Genomic DNA, 23081 nt, shown 5'->3' with positions numbered 1-23081 from the left:
AGAAAAATGAGTCAGATCAGAACTTCAGAGAGTTTATTTTGGCAGCTGCATGGAGGATGAGTTGGAAGAAGGAATGACTTGTTAGGGTCCTATTGCAGTAGTCCAGATGGGAGTTGTGTGATCTTAAACTTCCATGGCAATTATATGAGTAGAAAGAAGGGAATGGGTATGGGAGATAATGAAGAAGCACTGCATCAACAAGAATTCACAGCTGATTGGATATGGAAGTTGAGGGAAAGTTAGTACTAGAGGATGATTCCAAAGCTGTAACTCAGACTAACTTAAAAAGATGGTGGCTCCCTCAACAAGAATATAAAAGTTTAGACGTGTGTGTGTGGGTGTTGGTGGGTTGAATTTTTGTCCATGTTTATTATGAGCTGCTTATTGGACATCTGGTTGGAGACGTCCAAGCACCATTTGTTGATGCAGGTCTTCTAATCATATCCAAGAGAGAAGATTTGGGAGTCATCTATATAGAAATGATTGAGTTGTACTCAGTAGACCGTGTATTGAACGTTTCTTTTTCTTTTTCATTTCTTTAGATTGACCCCAAAGATTGGCTTCCCTTGGAGTGAAATCAGGAACATCTCTTTCAATGACAAAAAGTTTGTCATTAAACCCATCGACAAGAAGGCACCTGTAAGTTAACTTGGGCGTGAAGCAGTTTTTGATTTTTCATTCCCCAAAACAAAATGCAGTTCTGAGACAGCATTTGCTGCTCTGACATTTGAGAAGGAGCTGGTGGCTCAGATTATTCATGTTTGGGGAGAATAATTACTAGCACTGTTATATATAAAGGGCCACCCATGCCACATGACTGCTCATTATGGTGTAATGATAAAGTGGAAAGTGTACACTAATTGAGAACTGGCCATCTCCATTAACCTGATTTAAGAGTAGTCCTCTGGGGCAGCTGGTTGGCTCAGTGGATTTGAGAGTCAGACCTAGAGACAGGAAGTCCTGGGTTCAAATCTGGCTTCAGACACTTCCTAGCTGTGTGACTCTAGGCAAGTCACTTAACCCCCATTGCCTAGCCCTTACTGCTCTTCTGCTTTAGAACCAATACACAGTATTGATTCTAAGACAGAAAGTAAGGGTACAAATAAATACTTTTTTTCTTTTAAAGAGTAGTCCTCAATTCAGAATGGAATAGCCTTTTCTTTTATAATGAATTGTTGCTTCTCTGGACAGTTTTCTAAGTGGTGGTCAATGTTCTCTCATGGAACTGGGGGATGATAATTCATAACCATTTATCTTTCTGGAGGCTGGGAATGCTTCTTGTCCATTGGACATCTGTGTTGCAGTGCCATTTTTCTTGGTCTCAGTGGATTTTTTGCTAGGAAGCCTCTAAGAACAGACCTTTGAGCTTTTTCCCATTGGCTGCTACCCTGGAAGCTTGACTAAATTAGGAAGAATCAGACTCATGGTTTGGGTTTCACTGAGGGAAAATCTGGTTGTAAAAGAGGCAAACATGGAGATTTCTCTGTATGATGAGACCCAAGAGATTGGCTTATATGACTGGAGCAGAGATTCTTAACATGGGCTTTTAGCAGTTTAATCAGACATTTTTCTCAGAATGATGTTTTGAGGGACAGCCAGGTAGTTCAGTAGATAGAGAGCCAGCTATGAAGATAGGAGGTCCTGGGTTCAAATATGGCCCCAGACACTTCCTAGCTGTGGCCCTAGGCAAGTCACTTACCCACCATTGCCTAACCCTTAAAGCTCTTGTACCCTAAAACCAATATATCGTATTGATTCTAAAACAGAAGCTATGAATTTTTTTTAAGTTTTTAAATGCACAAAATAAGGTACAAAGGAATCCAATGATGCTGAAATAAATAAGTGATTCCCCGCCCCACCCTCCCCCCATTCAAATTAACTAACCTCCTGAAAACTTATCAGCGGAACTCTTGAGGATCCATGAACTCCAAGCGAGATGGTTTAAGACCCGTTCCCAACCAAATTATCTCTGATTATAACTGACATACATGGAGAGTTATGGTTTATATGGAGTTTTTTTTTTTTTTATTTTACTTCTGATCCTTTTCAGAGATACAGGCAGATTTTTGTTTACTACTTGTCTGAACTTTTAAATCCAACACATGGACATTTTATTATTTAATTATTGATCATTCTATTTTATTAGTAGTAATGCTCTATTAAATTTTTTGTTATTTAGTATGCATTCATAGTTATTTAACAAATAAACATCTGGCAGTTAAAAACCACTTCTAATCCTTCCTTGAACAAAGCCAGCTCCCTTAATGCCTGTTCTGTATTTTACCAAATTATAATGAAGGGAAAAGACTTAGTGTCCTCATACAATTTTGGTTCCCTAGTTACCGCATTAGCTTAGGAAGGCAAACATGGGCTGCAGTCCACAAGTTGGATATTTTATTTACCCTCTTGAGATTGGGTATTGCTTAGGGATGGTCACCCGCTCAGGAAAGAACACAGTGCTATTGTCAAATTACTTTTTCCTTAGTGTCAGCACAACATGATTTGAAATCAGCATGTCTTGACATAGTTTGAAAAGGTATTTTCTTTTTTATTGAAAATCCTTCCTGCTGTTAGTGAACTCTTGACTCTCCCACTGTTGGTAGTTATACAATTATTTAAAATTAAAGCAGTATTTAATGCTAGCATTTCAGCTCCACAGGAGTAGTCCACATTAATTTACAGCATTCCTTGGCGAGAGGTTAGTTGTAGTTTAGGGGAATTATTGAAAATGGAAACGGAGGCAAAGTAAAGCTAGAAAGTGTTATGATGATAGTAACAGATAATTGGGGTACTAACGTCCATTTCATAGTGATTGATGCCGAATGACCTTGAGCAAGTGACTTAGGCCTTTCTGGGTCTCAGTTTACTTATCTGTAAATTGAAAGGGGAAGAGATTAAGCACAGAGAGAGAGGCCTTATTTTACAAATAAAGAATGACTTAATGGTTCTTTATCTAACAAGTAGCAGAACTGGGGATTTTTTTAAATTCAATTTCATTTTTATTTTCAGTTTTAAATTCTCTCCCTTCTATTCCCCCCCTCCCCCCATTGATTGAGAAGGCAAGAAATGCAATACCCATTATGCATATTAAGTCATGTGAAACATATTTCCACATTAGCCATTTTCCAGGATGGAGGTAGGGACAAGAAAGAAAAAAAATGTTTCTATAACCACTGCGTCCATTTCTTCTCTATCTGGAGGTGGATAGCGTTTTTCTTCATCGTAAGTTATTTCAAATTTTGATGGATCTGTCAATTTATCATTTATCAGAGTTACTAAATCTTTCCCAGTTGATTATCTTTACTCTATTATGGTTACTGTATAAATCACAAAATTGGGAATTTGGGTCTCTAATTTTACTTCTAGTTCTCTATCTAGACCAGTGGTTCCCAAACTTTTTTGGGCTACTGCCCCCTTTCCAGAAAAAATATTACATAGCACCCCTGGAAATTAATTTTTAAAAAAAATTTTAATAGCAGTTAATAGGAAAGATAAATGCACCTGTGGTCATCACTGCTCCCCTGGATTGCTGCAGCACCCACCAGGGGGCGGTGGCGCCCACTTTGGGAATCACTGATCTAGACCTACTTCTTATGGTTTGTTCATTCCTTCCTTTGATTCCTTCTCTCTTTGCTCTTGCCACAAGATTATTTTAAGATTTGGAGAATTCATTTATGATAATGAACTCTCGGGCCACGTCATTACCTATCGCCATTGACTGGTGACATTTTTCCTCTTCCAACTTTTTTGTGGCTTTTTACAGCATTGCAGTGAGGCGATCTGGAAACAGACCATCTCCTTAAGAGCTTTTAAATGATGAACAGTGGAAACTGAAGTTTTCAAGTTTAACCTTTCATTTCAGAGATACAAAAATAGAATCTCAGAGATGAAAAATTGCACGTGCCACATTAAGATTCTCTGTCTTGATCTGCTTGTTCAGGGCTCAGCAAATAAGCTTTCCCATTCTACCTTACAAACAAGCTGTTGGTTTTTTGCCACAGATAATTGCAACAGACTTCTCTCCCCAGTCCTGTTCTTGCTAATGACCAAGCATTTCCTTATTAAAAATTAGCTGCTTAGCACAGCTCTTCATCTTACTAATGCATGACAGTATATTTCATTGTGTCAGTGAGAACAGGCCAGGTTTGGGGGTACTAATTTTAGAGGCTAAGCCTTTTTGACAAGATTTAGGGGTTTCTTTCCTCAGTATAAATGTTCCCTCCTCTTTTTAGTTAGTTTGTTAAAGTGGCTTCTGACTGTGGCAGATCTAAGACACTCCCAGGAGAGGGACCAGTTCAAAAAAAAAAATCAATCAAAAAGTTTTTTAAAAAATCAATCAAAAAGTCCTTTATCCTGCTGGCTTCAGATTTGAGAAGCAGTGTTTGAGAAGTGCTAACCATTTAGCAACTTTTGACCCGTTCCAAAAAGGAAAATTTTTAATTAAATTCTAGAGGCACCCTGTTCCTGGCATGGCTCTGACACAGCAGTGAACTTTGAAGCCTGCGGTTACCTTTATAAGGGTACATCCAGATTGCTGCCACATTTTTTGGAGTTCTGACACAGAGAAACTTGTAACAAAAACAGAGCAGACCAGAGCTACACTCATTGGCATGAGGGTAACCTGGGAGCGTCACCCAGGCATTTCTTAATGACTTGGGGTCAAGTTCTTTTTGAGAATATTTCTCTTCCAATCCTCCTTTTTCTTCACAGGTGGTTGTCTTTAGGCTCCTGGATTCCCTTTCTGTGGACTTTCCTAACTGGAATACTTTCTCTCTCTCCTAAGGGCAATATTAGTCTCTTTAACTAAATTTAGGAAAACATGTCCCAAGTATGTGGAGAGAATTGTAAGAAAAGCCTGTTTGGTGGTTTTGCCTCCAAAGGTTTCCATGGTGGCCGTGGGTTTAGAAATCTAAAAAAGGTGACTCTGCAAGTGGGGAATCTCAGCACATGTGTTTGCTCAGCTTTTCTACTTCAGGTCATAAACTGGTTATCTGAAAAGCAATTCAAGAAATTTCTTCCCTTTTGCTTTTCTCCTCTCCCCTCTCTCCACGGTGGGATCCTGAACAGCATTGCACAACTAAATTGATCCCCTAATTGACTGGCTTGAGAGTTCTTTACATATTCTTCTAATTAGCCCCTCTTAAGACCTATTTATGGTATATGACTATGCAGCCATAATGCAATCTTATTGTGTAATAGAAGGTAGGGGGTTGTAAAAATACCTGTTTTCTCCCAACTTCTTAGATACTAACTCGGGAATTACCTGATAACTTAAACCAAGTATTTGAAACTCCAGAGAGATTTCCCCAAGAGAGATCAGGAATATGAATTTTCTAGACTTGGCGTTGCAGCAATATCTAGAACCAGCCCCTTTATTGTCAGCATTCAGAATATTTTTTTAAATTTATATTAAAGGAATAGGTAAGTGGCTCGGTAGATTGAGAGCCAAGCCTCAAGTCAGTTAGGACCTGGATTCAAATCTGGCCTCCGACACTTTCTAAATCTGTGACCCTGGGCAAGTCACTTAACCCTGTTTGCCTAGCCCTTGCCTTTAGTTACTAAGACAGATAGTAAGAGTTTAAATATATAAATATCCCTTCCACATTGTGACCTTCCCTGTTGAGGTTTTGCTATATCATGGGTCAGCATGAGAAAATAAATGGGAATTTCAGGGGAAGTTTTGGGGAAGCCGCAGATGATACATAAAGGCCAGTGGATGACACAGAAAAAGTTTAGAAACTCAGAAATGCATAAAATAGCCTACAACCAAATACTTCACCCAAATTTTACAAAAGGTCCTGTAAATACCCCATAAAGGAAAAATTCAAACTTCTCTAGTACTTGCAGACTTTTTTTTTTTTTTTTTTTTTTTTTAGAAGCTAAACCCATAGCCACTATGGAAACCTCAGGAGGCAAAACCACTGAACAAGCCTTTCTTACAATCTCCACATTCTTGGGACATGTTTTTCTAAATTCAGTTAAAGAGACTTAACATTGCCAAGAAATGTTGCATGGTTTTTCCAGATTGCAGGATGTACACACGCACACCACCTATATAACTATATATATAGTATTCTACTATACAAGTAATATACATATAATATGGTGTGTGTGTGTGTGTGTGTGTAAAATCATCTAAATAACTTCCTATACAACCAGTTACTTTTCCATATATCTGATGTTGCCAACAGAATCTCAGTCAATTAGTTATTTATATCTTGGAGGTATCTTGTGTTTTCCTAGATGATGTCTTTGGGGGACCCTTTGGTTGTAAGGAGAAGTAAGGAGGGAGGTTCACTGAAGCACTTCTGCCTTTAACATAGTTGTTTCTGTTACTAAAACAGACTCTGCTCACTACTCCTTCCCTTTAAACAAACTGAGCCCAATTCTAGGAAACGGTTGGGAGGTTGAAAATATCAAAGAGAATCCTTGCTCTCAGGAAGCCTACAATCTCATGGAGGCAGTTTTCCTTTGTGATCTCATCCCAGAAAGCTTAAGTCACCAAACGGCAGGAAAAACCCCAGTTTTCTCTTTCTCTTTCTCTCTTTTTTTGGGGGGGGGTCCCATTTTCTTCTTTTGGAAAAGCAGGTGTCCATCTCTTGCTCCCATACCCTTCAGCCTTAACTTCTTCAGAGCCAGTGATGATTTGGAAGACACCAAAGTGATTGGGGATCACGAGAGGAATTCATTCATTCTCCTTTGTCTCTTAGGACTTTGTGTTTTATGCGCCTCGCCTCCGGATCAATAAGCGGATCCTTCAGCTTTGCATGGGGAACCATGAGCTCTACATGCGCCGTAGGAAGCCAGATACCATTGAGGTACAGCAGATGAAAGCCCAGGCACGGGAAGAGAAGCACCAGAAACAACTGGAGAGGTGAGCCAAGAGGATGGGGAAGGTCCATACTAAGGAAAGGAGGGCAGTACACCTTGGGGGCAAAGGTAGACTGAGATCTGATAGGAGCCCTGTGGAATGGAACAAGAGAGACATTCTGACATGCATCATAGGATCATGGACTTAAAACTTGGAGGTATCTCAAATTGAACCCCCTCCTTTGACAGATAAAGAAACTGAGGCTCAGAGAGACTGCGATTTGCTCAAGGTTACACAGGTAGTAAGGGATGAAGCCAGAATTTTAACCCAAGCTCTCCAACTCCAAATCTCATCCCCTTTCCTCTGTACCACCCTGCCTTCCTAAAGAAGGCTGTTCATATGCATAACATGCCAGGTGCCAAAGCAGCTTCACACTAACACTTCCTTCCCTTTCCACTCCTCCATCAGCCACCTTTTGTGCTTTGTCTTCCCCATTAGAATATAAGCTCCTATTTGTATTCCCTATGCATAGCACAGTACCTAGAACATGGTAAGCATTTAATAGATGCTTTTTGCCTTGTTGTTCCTTGCCACAAATATAAAGAACCTGAGGAAGACCTCACTGGGGCCAAGGAAGCAGGATACTTGAGTTCCAGTCCTGGCTATGCCACTAAGTAGCTGTATGGTCTTGGGGCTATACTCTAGACCTCAGGTTTTTTTGTTGATAAAATGAAGTGGCTGGTCCTTTCCAGCCCTGAAGATCTCTGATTACTCTATTGAAGGGGGGATGGATGTTCATGGCTCTGGAACTGAAAACTCATTGGCAGTCACCACCATCCCAAAGAACCACATGTCCACCATATCCCCTGTGTGAAACCTAATCTAATTTAATCTTTCAACATAAAAGTGTAGGAATTGAGATCCCACAGTCCTCAGATTGCCCTGGGAGCTAAATGTCCAAAGATACAAGATGAGTGAACAAAGAAAGATCTGAGGATCCCTTGAATTACACACTAGAATGAGGGTAGGCATTGGTTTGGAATGAGTATGCTCTTCCCCACTCAGAGGGAAAGACATGAAGGGCTACAGAGCATATGAACAAGTGAATTAGCCCAAAGGCTTGGAAAGAGTCAAAAAGCCTGCGATTTCCACAGGTGTCCACAGTTTGAAGTTCTCTCTCCTTCTCTCTTCCACCTTTTCTTCTTGTCAATAGGCAACAGTTGGAGACCGAAAAGAAGAGAAGAGAGACTGTGGAACGAGAGAAGGAACAAATGTTGCGAGAGAAGGAAGAACTGATGATGAGGCTTCAGGACTATGAACAGAAGACCAAGAAAGCAGAAAAGGGTAAGGAGGCTGATGGTGTGTAGAATCAAGCTGTCCTCTGTTGTGGGGGATGTGAGGGGAGAGAGACAGAGGGAAAAAGATAAAGATGCAAAGAGACAAAAAAATAGGAGAGACAAAGAGAAATGGGAAGAGAGAGGACACAGTGAGATAGAGAGAGGAGAGGAAGATGGGGCACAGATAAAAACAAAGAAATAGAGGGAGGGAGAGCCAGATTGGGGAGAGAGATGGGAGAATGACAAGAGACAGGAAAGAAACCCAGGGAGAGAAGAGAGAGAGAGAAACAGAAGGGAGGGAGATAAAGAATATAAAGATAAAGAGAAACAGAGGCAGAGAGATAAAGACAGAAGGAGGAAATAGATGTCTAGAGGGAGGGACCTTAAAACTGTGAAGTAAGAGAGGGGAGAGAGAGAAAAGGAGAGGGAGGGGGCAAGAGAGACAACGCCCTCTATGTGTCTCTTGTTTGCATGCTTTCTCCTCTGTTAGATTATGTGCTCCATTATGGCAAAGACTATTTCTGATTTCTTTGTGTCCTCAGAGTTTAGCAGGATATCTAGGATATAGGAGACTCTAAATAAATAAATGCTCTTGACCCATCATTGACTTGAGAGAAGTCATTTTATGAACTTGAGTCTCTGGGTCAGAAAGTTGGCATCTCAGCTAGTATTTACTACTTGGGTCCATCTAGGCAAAGCCACTTAATGTCTGAACCTTGGTTTTTCCTTCCATAAAAATGGGATACATATACTTGCACTGCTTCACAAGGTTTCATGGAAAATTCTTCATTAACCCTTAAAGTCATGTCTGAAGTTGGGGTGTTATTTTCTAAGAATAGGTATTTCTCTCCCCACCTTTAAAATAAAAACCTTAAAAAAAAAAAAAACTTCTATGCCCAGAGAGTTGTTATAAAATTGTGTGTACCCTTAGAGTATTGCTGGGTCTGTTTCCCACGATCAAGGGAAAAGGAAAAGAACCTTTATATTCCAAAATATTTAGAGCAGCTTTCTTTGTGGTGGCAAAAAAACTAGAAATCAAGGGGATGCCTGTCAGTTGGGGAATAGCTAAACAAATTGTGCTACATGATTGTGATGGAATATAACTGAGCTTGATTTGAGTGTTAAATCCAGGTCTATTGCCTATTGTCTATATACTTGCTATGTGGGAGAATTTTTTTTCTTTGTTTTGTTTTTAAAGCCTTTCAGACAGTGATGATGGGAAGAAAATAGGTGTGTTCCCAAACCATTTTCCATGGAGAAATGTTTACAATAGCTGATAGCCTGGGAAAAGGAGGATGAAGGGTAGCCATAGTGCTGACTTTGGCTCCTTCTGATTATGGGGTGGGTTTCTTTTTTTTTTTTTTTTTTTTTTGTAGAACTCTCAGATCAGATCCAGAGGGCTATTCAACTGGAAGAAGAGAGGAAGAGAGCCCAGGAAGAGGCTGAGCGTCTTGAGGCCGACCGTGTGGCTGCTCTCAGAGCCAAGGAGGAACTGGAGAGACAAGCTGTAGATCAGATAAAGAGCCAGGAGCAGCTGGTAGGAATTACCTGAGTTTCAAGATGCTAAATTATAAAGGGGCTGCCACTCAGGATGAAAAAAAGTGACACCTGCCTTACAATAATTTTTATCTGGGGATTGTAAGATGATCCACTTTGAAATAGTCAGAGGGGGTGGGGAAGAGTGTTAATAAGTCCATCAGGGAAAGTGTCTTATCTTCTCTCAATAGAACTTGGTGAAGCCAGAGACTGTTTTCCCTCTTGCAGTATAATTAGAGGAAAGTGAAGGTGGAAGTAGTGTGAGACCAGGAAATACAATCTTGCAGAGACACCCTTGGGTGTCTGAATTATCTCTGTTAGCCAAAGAAAGGGGGATGGGATGGGTGGAAGATTTTGGTCATAATAGATGTACCATCCCAAGTCAGAATTTTTATTCTCTGAAGGAGCAGCTTGGTTCCTCGATAGACCAGATCTAGAAACAGAACGTCCTGGGTTCAAATTTAGCTTCAGACATTCTCTAGCTGTATGACCCTGGACAAGTCACTAAATCCAAATTGCCTAGACCTTACCACTCTTCTGCATTAGAACCAATACTTAGTGTTGATTCTAAGGGGGAAGATAAGAGTTGGTTGGTTTGTTTAATTTTAACAAAAGGACTCTATGGAAAGGATTCCAAGTATAATTTTAGTCTCTTTTCACCAGGCTGCTGAACTTGCTGAATACACCGCCAAGATTGCTCTCCTAGAAGAGGCGAGGAGGCGTAAAGAGGATGAAGTTGAAGAATGGCAGATCAGGGTAAGGATGGAGGTTGTGGATTTCCTTTATTCCTAATTGTTCTGGCCATCCTCAAGGCTTAGCAGCAAGATGCGACAGCTCCTTGGGGTGCTTTAAGCCTGTCCAGGAATCCCTTTTATATATCCTGTGTATGGTATTTGAGTAATGCTCAGGAGAACGGACTGAGCAGAATGAGCATATTCCCATTCAAAGAGCCTGGGACATTTCACAACCTCAGATATTACTGTATTACCTAAACAGAAATCCTTACTGGAATGTGACTAAACTGACTGGATTAGCAAAGAATAAGGAACTTATCTGGTTTCCACCTACTTTGCTTTGGGTTCTGCCAAGTCCCTTTTTAAGGTCTTAGATGCCTTGAACTGTTCAACTATGATCAAAAGTGGTTTTGACAAGGAATTTAATTTTGATTCTAGCTTTTCTCAGGAGCTGCCCGGGGCACCTAACATCGCCTCCTTTCTTTTTTGTATTATAGAATCATAGAATTCCAGAGATGGAAGGGTTCTTCTTTACAGTACTCTAGTTTAATTCCATTCTGGAAGGTTGTGGTCTCCCCCCTACCTTCCCTCCATAATCATTCAGCTTCTGAATGAAGACCTCCAGGGATGAGGAGCCTCCCACCTCCAAGGCAGCTCATTCTTCTTTTGGACAGCTCACATTGTTAAAAAAAAAAATTAATAATCAAAAGAAATCATAGCCATTCCTGAATTTCTATAGAGCCTCTCTCTATGTTGCACATATTTCACTTGTCCTCGTGGAAGGCAGATATTCTAAAAAGACCCTTCCATTCATATCTATGCCATCTGTTTCCCTCTCTCCCAGTAGTACCCTTCTTCTTGGGACTTTCATCTCTTATTCCTCTGCCTGGTTGCTCCATTAATTTTGATTTAGTAAATGTTTATTCAGTGCTTCCTCTGTTCATAGTATCATGATAGGAGGAAGGGGTGGAAGTGCCTCATGGAGCTTCTAGTCTAGTAGTGGATTATGACATCTTCATGAGTAATCAAAAAGTCCAGAGCAGCACAAGTAATGGCTTTGTATATCTAAGGGAATGGAGAGGAGGTCATTACTGGCTAGGATGATGAAGGAAGAAGTTATGCTTCTCCTTTATCCTCTTAACTTTTGACCCTAAAAAACATCAGTCAGTATCAGAAACTATGTATTCTGGTCCAGAGTATTATTTCTGTCACTTAATAAAATCCTTCATCTCAATGAACCACATCCATAGGATGGAGAAAGCAGGCCACCATGTAAATAATTATGAGCCTGGGGTCTAAGAAAAACATCAAAGTCTAGATAAGCAGTGTTTTAAATTAGCAGTCACTGCATTTCTCCAAATGACAAGAAAGCCATCATTGCTCCGATGCTAGAAGACTTGCTTTTATTGGCAGGTCTGAGATAACTCCTGACTCTTTTCTTAAAGAAAAAATAAGACTCTCTGTGGGTGAGTGTGATCAAATCTTAATTCTCATTTTCTTTGCAAGTTCTAAGAGGAAGAACTCTCCAAGGAAAACCAACCCAGACCACAAAGATCCTCCTGTTCGAGGTTGGGGAAAAAGTCTTCACATCTTTGTTCATTTGTTTTCAAAGGCCAGGGAAGCCCAAGATGATCTTGTCAAGACCAAGGAAGAGCTTCACCAGGTGATGACCGCCCCTCCGCCACCCCCACCTCCTGTGTACGAGCCTGTGAATTACCACGTGCATGAGAACTTACAGGATGAAGGGACTGAATACAGCGGCTACAGCGCCGAGTTCTCCAGCGAGGGCATCATGGATGACCGAAATGAAGAAAAACGAATCACTGAGGCTGAGAAGAATGAGCGTGTGCAGAGACAGCTGCAGGTCAGAACAGAAGTATTGATGGAGGCTTATGGGAAGGGGAGCTATGTTCCCATCTTCTACACGTCACATCTTAAAAATAACAATAATTTTTTTATTAGTTCCCCGTCCCTTTTTAAAAAAAAAAAAATCTCAACCATATCCATTGGATAGAAGTGGCTGGCCACCATGAAAATGATTATGGACTTGGTGCCTAAGAAAAAATGGGGGTCTAGATAAGTAATATTTTGATCATTATGTATTTATTATTTTAAATTAATAAATAAATGCTTAAATTGGCGGGAAAACTTTCAACTTCCAACCATATTCCACATTCTCTGACTGAGAGAGAATAATGGGTCTCCAGATATATAGCCTCTCATTATCCAGTTTCACAATTCATTGTAACAAAGATTTAAAAAGAGAGGGGACTGAAAATATGAATTTTGAAAAAGAAATGGGAAGGGAAATGCTTAAAATAAAAGGTGAAATGATGTTTAAATAGTAGAGGAAAAGAAGAAAAAGAAGGGAAGACAATTCCCCTAAATCAACCCAACCACATTTGACATCCTTTGCAAATTTCATGTTTTCCCTCTGCCTCTGCAGGGAAAGCCTTACTCCTCTTGGAATGTATCAAATGCAATTTTTTGGGGGGTGCTGAAGAAGATAATAAACAGAGCAGCAGTAATCTGTTCTCATGTTAGCAGTGGCTTCTCTGCTTTTCTCCTTCTTTCTCATTCCCCAAGAGCCAGAGTTTTCTAGGCTCATCTGGGTGGTTTAAAAAGTCAGCTGCCATTTTTAAACCTTTTAGAGGGGCAGCATCCCCCCCTGACCTGGAGGTCAGGAAAACCTCCATTCAAATACTGCCTCAGTCACCAGCTACATAGCCCTAAGCAAGTCCCTTCATCTGAGTTTCCTCATGTCTAAAATGATCTAAATAATCCCTTCCACCATAGCTCATTTGCAAGAATTAGATGTGATGTTTTGCAGACCTCAAAGCACTATGTGTGTATCTGTCAGGATTGTCATTAAATTTCTGACCATGTTTCTTAATGTTTCAGACACTGACAAATGAGCTGTCCCAGGCCAGGGATGAGAATAAGAGGACCCACAATGACATCATCCACAACGAGAACATGAGACAAGGACGGGACAAGTACAAGACGCTGAGGCAGATTCGACAGGGGAACACAAAGCAGAGAATTGATGAGTTTGAAGCTATGTAAAAATGTACAGCTAAGAGGGCAGGACTGTGGGAAAAGGCAGATCTGAACACATTGACTTTTCTGAGGGGGTCACTGTATGACACATACAATATGTCTATTTTTTAGTATTCTATAAATCCAGAAACTCCCTACAATATTCCAGGTTCTCTCAGAGAGAATGATTATTCAGTGGGAATATTCTGGGGGCTGGAAGTGGTGGGGTTGGGGGGATGTCTAGAGAATTTCCCATTTGTATCCTAGTGCCAAACAGGCCTGGAGCAGAATTGATTGAGAATAAGCGCCTATAAAGCCTGATAAAGGAACAGCACCTCATGCTGCAGGCATGTGTGATGCATCAGGATAGAGTATAATTAAAGAAAACCACATTGTGGCCAGTCACAGTGCCATACTTGATTCTCTTTTTTCTCATCCTCTCTCTCTCTCTCTCTCTCTCTCTCTCTATCTATCTATCTATCTCTATCTCTATCTATCTATCTCTATCTCTATCTCTATCTCTCTCTATCTCTCTCTATATATATCTCTATCTCTTCTTCTTCCTTTCCTCCCTCCCTCTCCTCTCCTTCCCCCTCTCTCTCTCTCTCTTCAAAGAAATGAGCCTAAGAAGTGCCTGATTCAGTTTTCATTCTATGCAAGATCCATCTTTGTAAATGTATGTTCCTAAAGTGCTCATTTTAAAAGATTAGTCTTAAAAAAGAAAGAAAGGATCCTCCTCCCTCCTTCCCTGCGATGGTCTCTTTTTCTCCCTTCTTAGTTAAGAAACATTCCTGCAGTGATCACTCAGAAGGAACAATATAGGAACACACTCTGATACCTTATTTTTGCATGACAGCTAGGTTTACTTTGAACTTCTATACACCTAATGTGTTATCCTCTGACTTAATTAATGATCAGCTATAGAGTGTAGTATTTATATATAAATATAAGTGATAATAAATATGGGTTGTAACATTAGTTTAAAAAAGGGAAAGTTTTGTTCTGTATATTTTGTTACCTTTTACAGAATAATAAAGGAATTAATATGAAAAAAAAAACCACTTAGACAAGGTACTTAATCTGATGTACTGTGATGGCAGTCACGAGACTGATTACTCGATGTGATCACGTTTGTAAAATGATTTTTTTTATTTGTGCTTTTCTTGCATGTGATTCAGTATACATACATATATATATATATATAAACACTTCACTTTTTTTCTAACAGAGCTTCTAATTTTTTAAAAGACGATGTTGATTAATAACAATTCAGACTCCAACCATGAAGGGACTATTGAATCCTGCTTGTCATCTTTGTATTGTCACAAGGAAAAACGTTGCACTCTCTCCTCTTTTCAAATCCATCAGCGTGTCTGCTGGGGGTACACTGTCAGCCCTGCTTCCTCACCGACTCACTCCTTAAGCTTTGTCTTTTTTTACCCCCCAAGTTAAAACATCGCATGCAGACGTCTTCTGCACCGCATACACGAAATAAAAGATCTGCAAGGTGATGCATAGCATTGGATGTTTACTTGCATCTCGTGGGGAGAAGGGAGTCCCTTTTGTTGACTTGAGTCTAGTTTTCATCAAATACTGGGGATCTGTGAGGCACTGCACGGAGCTGGGTTGGTATGTATATGCCAGGCACAGAATTCTGAGGTGGAAGACACCTTCGGGGGGACCGTCCCCTCTAGCTATCCCTCTGCAGCACTATAGCACACATGATGGAAGGTTATCTGGCTCTTGCCATTGGACCTCCAGTGGGGGAGAACCTACTTGTTTCCTGAAGTGACCCATTCCACGTTTGTCTGGCTCTTCATCATAGAACTAGTTCTCAGTTAGTGGGGATGATGAATCCCTCTGATGAGGTCATATCCATTTAAATGTGCACAATCTATTTTTTATTTTTTACTTTTGGCAGTAAATTTTAATTTAGGGTATTTCCCCATGGTCACGGGGTTCCTATTCTTTCCCTCCCCCAACTCCACTCCCATAGCCAATGTGCAGTTCCACTGGGTTTTACATGTGTCATTGATCAAGACCTATTTCCATATTATTGATATCTAAAAGTGCACAATTTAAAGGGACTATTTATAACTAGGAGGCAGTGAGGTGGGTCTCCAGTCAGAAAGACCTCTCTGAATTCAAATCCAGCTTCTGACTCTTACTAGTTGCGTGACCCTAGATCAATGGTTCCCAAACTTTTTTGGCCTATCTCCCCTTTTCCAGAAAAAATATTACTTAGCACCCTGTCACATACTATCACCGCCCCAAAATGCACCTGTGGCCATCACCGCCTCCCCTGGATCTCTGCAGCACCCACCAGGGGGCGGTGGCGCCCACTTTGGGAATCACTGCCCTAAATGAATCACTTAATCTTTGTTTGCCTCAGTTTCCTTATCTGTAAAATTAGGATAATAATAGCACCTACCTCCCAAGGTGATTAGCATGAAGCAGCAAGGTAGTTCAGTGGATTGAGAGCCAGATCTAGAGAAGGGAAATCCTGGGTTCAAATGTAGCTTCAGATACTTCCTAGCTGTGTGATCCTGGGCAAATCACTTAACCCTCATTGCGTAGCCCTTAACCACTCTTCTTGCCTTGGAATCTATACTCAATTATTGATTCTAAGATAGATGAGGGTTTACAAAAATTTTTTAAACGCTTGGCATATTAAATTGTTTTTCGGTTCTATCTGACTATTTGCGGTTTTCTTGTGGTTTGCCATTTTCTTCTCCAATTCCTCTTGCAGGTGAGGAAATTGAGATTAAGTGACTCTTACTAGGTCACCCCACCTAGTAAGAGTCCAAGGCCAACTTTGAACTCGGAAAGGTGAATCTTCCTGACTCCAGGCCTGGCTGCCCCATATTTGGCACATAGTAGGAGCTATCTACATGTTTATTATTATTCCTAATTATGTAAAACACATCATTGGTTCCAGCCTAATGGGAATCTGAAGTGCAAATTCAAAAAATGTGACCATGGCCAAGCTGGAGCACATCCTGGGATAACACACACATCCCTGGCATCAAAGAATTTGCAAGTGAAATTGAATTTGAAGGTGAAAAAAGTGGCTCAAAGTAGAAAAAATGGTCCCTACAAAGAACTTTCCATGGCATTGTCTATTAACTACTCAGAAAGTTTTATTCTTTTTCAAGTATTCATAGTAAAGTTACCTTGGGCTTCTGTCACTTTCCCCATTTGGCCATTGCATAGTGATATCAGCCAACCTTTATATTTACTGATCCGTTTCCGTTGGGTTTCTGACCTGCAAAAACAGGTCAGGGACTGGAGGGTTATTGACTGCATCCTTTTCACTCCTCAAAAGTGATTGGCCAGTTTAGGTTAGACATACACAAGAAAGACTTAGAAATTTACTTCTTCCCAAAATCACATGCAGCAAGAGGCACAAGGCTTTTTCAGATTTATAGTTAGATAGTAAATGAGTTGAAAGGGGCCATAGGTACCCGCGGGGACCCTGACTACAAGGCTTCAACCTGTACCTTCTGTTTTAGAATTGATACCAAGTATTGATTCTGAGGAAAAACAATAAGGGATATGCACTTAGTTTTAAGGACTTGCCCAGGGGTAGGAAATTTATGAAGCCAGATTTGAACTTGGGATCCCCAGGCTCCAGGTCTGGCTCCCTTTCCACTGAGCCACCTCTTTGCCCCAATCCCCGGTACTTTAAAAGATCGATTTATTTATCTTTACCAAATGGTGCTTTAGTTTAATACCATTTTGTCCATAAATCTAACCTGGAAAGAACTTTCTGATGTAAATTTTTGGTTGTGAGGATAAGGTTTAAATCACCAACTGCTGGTTCCTCAATTTTTGTAAAAACCTAAGTTGGGGTTGTCCAAATAAGACAAGAGGTTTGGTTTTGTTTACCTGTTAGCTTTTTTCCAATTAATGCTTCTTGACCATTATGAGTTAGATATCTGAGGAATAGCATGGGATAGTCAATAGAGAGCTGGCCTTAGAGTCACAAAAATATGGGTTCAAGTCTTTCTTTGGTCATATACTGGCTATGTGGGTAATAATGTCACTTATTTTCTAAAGAGGTTGTGAGCTCCATGATCTCTGTGCACCCTTTTAGCTATAAATATGTAGCCCCATAACTTTGCCTCTTTGTGCCTCAGTTTCCTCATCTATAAAATGAGGGAGTTGGGCTTGGGTTCTCTGGTCCCTTCCAGCTCCCAATCCTGGATCCCTCCAGCATCAATAGATCCACAGTGGTTGAGGGAGTTTTCTCACTGAGACTTCTATATGTCTAAAATAATGGGTCTGGTCCAGAACAAAAAAATTTAATTGACACATCAAGTGCACATCTTAGGGAATGGGAAGGCTACCTAAGCTCACAATTGACTCTTGTTAGTATTTAGACAAGGCAGTGAGGTGGCATAGTGAAAAGAGTACCTGAGGTTCTGGTTATTCTCTTGGTTATTCCCATGTCTGGAATGCTCTCACTCTATCTCTGCCTACTGCCTCCCTGGCTTCATAAAAATCAGAGAGACTCATCTTTCAGACTTTGAATCTGGTTTCAGACATTTCCTAGTTGTATGATGCTGGGCAAGCCACTTGCCTCAGTTTACTCAGCTGGAAAAGGAAATGGCAAACCACTTCAATATTTTTGCCAAGAAAACCTCAAATGAGGTCATGAAGGTTAAGTCAGACATGACTGAACTAGGTGAACAACAACCCCTTTAGCTTCCATTTTTGCCACCTCAAAAAGAGCCATTATTATTAACATTTTTGTATGTCCTTAGAATGTTTTGAGCATCCTTTTTCCATAGAAAAGCCACGCATTTTAAGGGGCCTATGACAACAAGGTTGGTGTAAGAAAGGAGAGGAACACAATAATGCACTGATTGATTCTTCTGGAAGTAGGAGGGGGAGGAGGAGATGATGCTGAATGCTCTCTGGGACTCGCCATTGGGACCATTTCCTTGAATAGACCAAGGCCATGTTTCTAGGGAATAACATTCTTTCCCAAAGCGGCTTATCGTTTTCATTTAATCATGTTCCTCTTGGATGTCTTTGTTCCCCTTATGAAATAATTTCTGAATTGCATTCATGCGAGTTGAGAGAAAAGAGTGGGAATTGGTTTTTTTACTTTTTTAAAAATTAAGAAAATAATCCTTTAATAGCCAACCCCCCCTAAACCAAAAGTGAATACTGTAACTCATGGTTAGATCAGGATTTGCGGAAGGGTAGGATGGGGCTTGGGGGGGGGGGTTAAGATTTTTTTTTTTCTTTAGAAGATTTAAGTAATTTAAATTGTTTAAATACTTTGCTGTATTATCCCTTAGTAATAGGTATTAAGCATTGAGATAACCATTTTTGGCAGGTCAGATGCCATAGAAGCAAGTTAAGTAACCTGCTATTGAAGAAAAAAGTTCATTACATCATTATTATTGATAATAATAATAATAACATCCTTTTACAGTTGGCAAAGCACTTTATATACATTATCTCATGAATTACTACCTTCATTGTGTAGATGAGAAAACAGACTCAGAAAAACTTAAAGATTTAAAAATGTAGTTATTGACAATAAAGAGGAATGGCCAGTCTTGTGTAAGCTGTGTGATATATTAATTTATTTGATCTTTTCAAAAGAATATGTTTACGCTGAGCCTGATGTCACTCAGCAAATGATCATTGAAGTCAAAACGTGCTTTTTACCCCCCAACAATTCTTGCAACCCTTCAGCTAAGAAGTGGGTCACCCCATTGAGAACAAAGGAGTGTTTCTGCCCCATGGAGGCACACTTTCTACAAGGCTGGAGATTTCCATTTTTGCTTTTTTTTCCATTTTGCTTGGAGGATGAGACAACTACCTCGCCCCACCCCAGCGAGGAAACTCTGAGGGTGTCGGGGAAACCGTCAAGCCCTAATGACCGTAAAGATGGAACTGGGTACCGAGCCGTCTCCCCTCCCCGGTCCTGTGTGTAGGCAGTTGTTCATTATTGCAAAACAGGAAACATTTCAATATATTGCTAAGCCTATTACGAAAGAGCATGTCAAGCCATGTGAACTAGAATGGAAATCCTACAGGACTTGTGTGCGGCCGGGGACTATAACGTGATCTCATTAAACCTGTTACTCGACCTCTAGTCCTAATCTAGAGATTTATCCTTCGAGACAAATTCTCTTTCATGGGAGATTAAGGACCCATTTGGCTCTCTGGGTCGGTGCTGTAGTCTTGTCCCTTCAGAGCTGTTCATTCCCCTCCCACGAGGCGCCCTGCAGGAGCAGAGCTAACCAGGGAAGTCTTGCCGTTGGGATTTGACAATTCAGCATTTACGGTTGATGTTTTTACTTGAGCTTTGGAGATAATCAACCTTGCCCAGGGTGCACGGGATGGAATGCCAAGTGGCATTAATTTTGCTGTCAGTGCAAGGCTGGAAGGGAAGGGGATGCTTGGGAAAGGACTGGGCCACACTTATTAAAATACTCAGTCAATCAATCAGCCAACAAGCATTCATTAAGTAGCTGTGCAGCAGGCACCAAGAATGAACCAATGTCTACTCTTAGAGAGTTTACATGCTGATAGGAGACAATTTAAATATGTGCCCAATAAGCAGGGAGGCAAATTAAACTAGTTTGGGACAGGACTCCAGTAGTTTCTTGGTGTTTTTTTTAAAATCCTTAACTTCTGTCTTAGAATCAATACTATGTATTGGTTCTAAGCAGTAAGGGGGTTGAGTGACTTGCCCAGGGTCATACTGCTAGGAAGTGTCTGAGACCAGATTTGAAACCAGGATCTCCTGTCTCTAGGCCTAGCTCTCAATTCACTGAGCCACCCAGCTGCCCCTTAGGACTCTAGTAGTTTTAAGGAGTCTCAGGAAAGAGTTCTAGTAGAAGCTTGAAGGAAGAGGGAGAGATTCCATAAAGTGGAGGTTAGGAGGGGATGCATTCAGGGTGGGAAGAACAGGAACTGTAAAGAAAGGCATTGAAGACTAGAGAGGGTGGGTGTATTGTTTGGAGACTAGAACAAGCTGAAATGCATTCCCTCCTATGTAAATTCTTTCCTGACTTCCCTTGAAACTACTAGTGCTCTCTGTTCTAGGGAGAATAATGATTATGAGGCTAGGAATAGAGGTTGGTGCTGGGCTGTGAAGGGCTTTAAAAGCTTCATGGAATTTATATGTCACCAAGAAGCAATAGGGAGCCATTAAAATTTATGGAGGAGGAAGGTTGATTGACATGGCCAGGCTCAGCATTCTGACTAGGTCAAGGTTTAGCCATAGAGATAAATGCCTGAATGATGCTCCTTTGAGGGCATTTCCTCACCTCCCTCTCTCCTCAGAGCTCTAGAAAGAGGCTTCCCTATTCCAGGGTGGTTCTGTGAATGCTCCATCGTCTTCTTGCCAGCATTTATTTCACACATTGTTACATGAACTTGGAGAAAATGCAATAACTGACTGCGAATGACCCTCATGATGCTGATAGGCACTAGTTGTTTGCCTTGAGGACTTGAGTGTGCCATGGTGGGTTGGAGGAAGACTAGGCTAGCCAAATGTATTTGAACCACGTGGTAAGAACCTGCCTATTTACTGTGAGGAAAAACATTGGCATCATAAAACCAAAGCAGGAGGTATTTATGACCATCGGAGCAACACCCATGCCAGGGGCCCAGACCAGTAGAGAAGATCTCAATGATAAGGAAGTTCTGGGCTCCATGGGATCTTCCATTCATCTGAGCAGTTATTGAACACCCACTGTCTCCAAGGTTACCCCAAACAAGGGCGCTGCTGGAGGTGCAAAGAAGGGGAAGATACAGCATGAAGCCCTCAAGAAGCTTTGAGAGGTGAGCAGAGAGACTGAGGAAGGGCTTAAATCCTGGCTACCATGCAGTGAGCTCTGAGCATCTCCAGTTCAAAAGGCAGCAGAAGCCTCAGGCAGCTATCAGAACAACCATTAACCAGAATCTCTCATGCCAGCCACACACATTTTTGTCAGCCTTCAACATCAAGTCAGCATTACTGATCTAAATATTCCCTTACTTGACAACTCGGTGGATGGGGAGCCAGGCCCAGAGATTAAAGGTCCTGGGTTCAAATATGACCTCAAACACTTCCTAGCTGTGTGACCCTGGGCAAATCACTTGACCCCCATTGCCTAGCCCTTACCACTCTTCTGCCTTAGAACTAATACTTAATATTGATTCTAAGGTGGAAGAGAAGGATTTTTTTTTTTAAAGAAAGTAACCTGTGTACAAAATCTTAAAATCCCAGCCATAGGGCAGTTGACTAATGGGGTACAAAGGACAAAAGCCAAACCCTCTTTGGTGTGACCAAAGCCAAGGGGCCCACCTTGGGCCAGGGCACAAATCCAAAGGTCCCCTCCATTACATTATGACAAAAGAGAGTTTCCAGGGAGCACAGCAGGGGAAATCTCAACTTACCTAAGTTTGAAACTGTTTCAATTTATTGAAGTTCTGACACAGACTAGAAGCTTTCTCCCTTTTTTCAAAGTGAATAAATCAGACAACATGCACGGAAACCAAATGGTACAGGACATAGGCGCTCAACTCTCTCAAAGTATATATAATATAGACATGGATATCCATATATAACATGCACATAAATATGTATGTATAAATCTATATGTACATAACTATATAAAATGCCACAGAACACAGGCTATATATCTCAGTGACCACTTGTGGGGTCAGGGTCAGAAAGAATGCTTGTGAAGATAAACACTGGACCAGAGTCCTTTCTGGGAGGGCACAACTCTAGACACTCCCCTTCAACCCGGTAACTACCTGCCTTTGAAATAAGCCAGAGCCTAAGGCTGTAGTGGCAAACCTATGGCACATGTGCCAGAGGGGGCTCTCAGAGTCTTCTCTGTAGGCACCATGCTGTCACCCCAGCACAGAGTTTGTTACTAGAAAGTCAGAGGGATGGGTGCTGGGCTGTTCCCTTCTTGCGAAGGACATTTCTCACACCACCCACCCCTATAAAAGGTTCGCCATCACTGGTCTAAGGTTTTAGAAAGGCCAGAGCTGGCTCTAAATCCAGGGCAGAAGCACAGTGGTCCCCAAAGGCAATGCCATTGACTCCTCAAAAGTATAGAGGAAAGGAGGCAGCTAGGTGGCTCAGTGTATTGAAAGTTGGGATAGGAGGTCCAGGGTTCAAATCTGGCCTCAGACACTTCTGACTGTGTGACCCTGGGAAAATCACTTAATTCCCATTTCCTAGCAGCCCTTACCGTTCTTCTGCCTTGGAACCAATACATAGTATTAATTCTAAGATAGAAGGTAAGGATTTTTAAAAAGTATAGAAGAAAGGGTTTTGGAACAGATATTATAGCGGCTGGGTTGGTGCTTGACACCAGGACCACGTGTCCCGTTCTCTACACTTCCCCCATCCTGTTATGCACACCCATCATACTATATTGAGGCTAAAGAACTGCCCAGATGATTCAGACTAGTGTGATTGGTGTCTATCGATCCAGGAGTTCTGGCACTAGGAGCACCCAGCCTTTTTCCTACCAGCTGAGCCTTCTTTAGCCCTAAACCATGCCAGCTAAACACTGATTTGTTTGGATTGTAAGAGTAAAAATGAATAAATATTCCTGATATTTTAAAGGATCTAATAATAACAAAAAAAAAAAA

The 23081-nt window shown here is 41.0% G+C and overlaps 1 protein-coding gene across 1 annotated transcript in view; it reads left to right on the top strand.

Annotated features, from left to right (window-relative positions):
- Nucleotides 1-13913, top strand: part of EZR (ezrin) — a 71042-nt gene extending 57129 nt beyond the window's left edge. The window contains exons 8-14 of the mRNA XM_044671788.1: nt 543-639; nt 6711-6874; nt 8025-8155; nt 9525-9685; nt 10348-10440; nt 12031-12282; nt 13320-13913. Of these exons, the coding sequence (XP_044527723.1) occupies nt 543-639; nt 6711-6874; nt 8025-8155; nt 9525-9685; nt 10348-10440; nt 12031-12282; nt 13320-13484 (1063 nt within the window). The 3' untranslated portion in view covers nt 13485-13913. The remainder of the gene's footprint in view (nt 1-542; nt 640-6710; nt 6875-8024; nt 8156-9524; nt 9686-10347; nt 10441-12030; nt 12283-13319) is intronic.
- Nucleotides 13914-23081: the final 9168 nt, after the last annotated feature.

This window comes from Gracilinanus agilis, chromosome 4 (genome assembly GCF_016433145.1).
Source record: "Gracilinanus agilis isolate LMUSP501 chromosome 4, AgileGrace, whole genome shotgun sequence".
Lineage (NCBI taxonomy): Eukaryota > Metazoa > Chordata > Mammalia > Didelphimorphia > Didelphidae > Gracilinanus > Gracilinanus agilis.
Note: the sequence above shows the minus strand (reverse complement) of the source record. Positions and strands in the feature narration are given on the sequence as shown.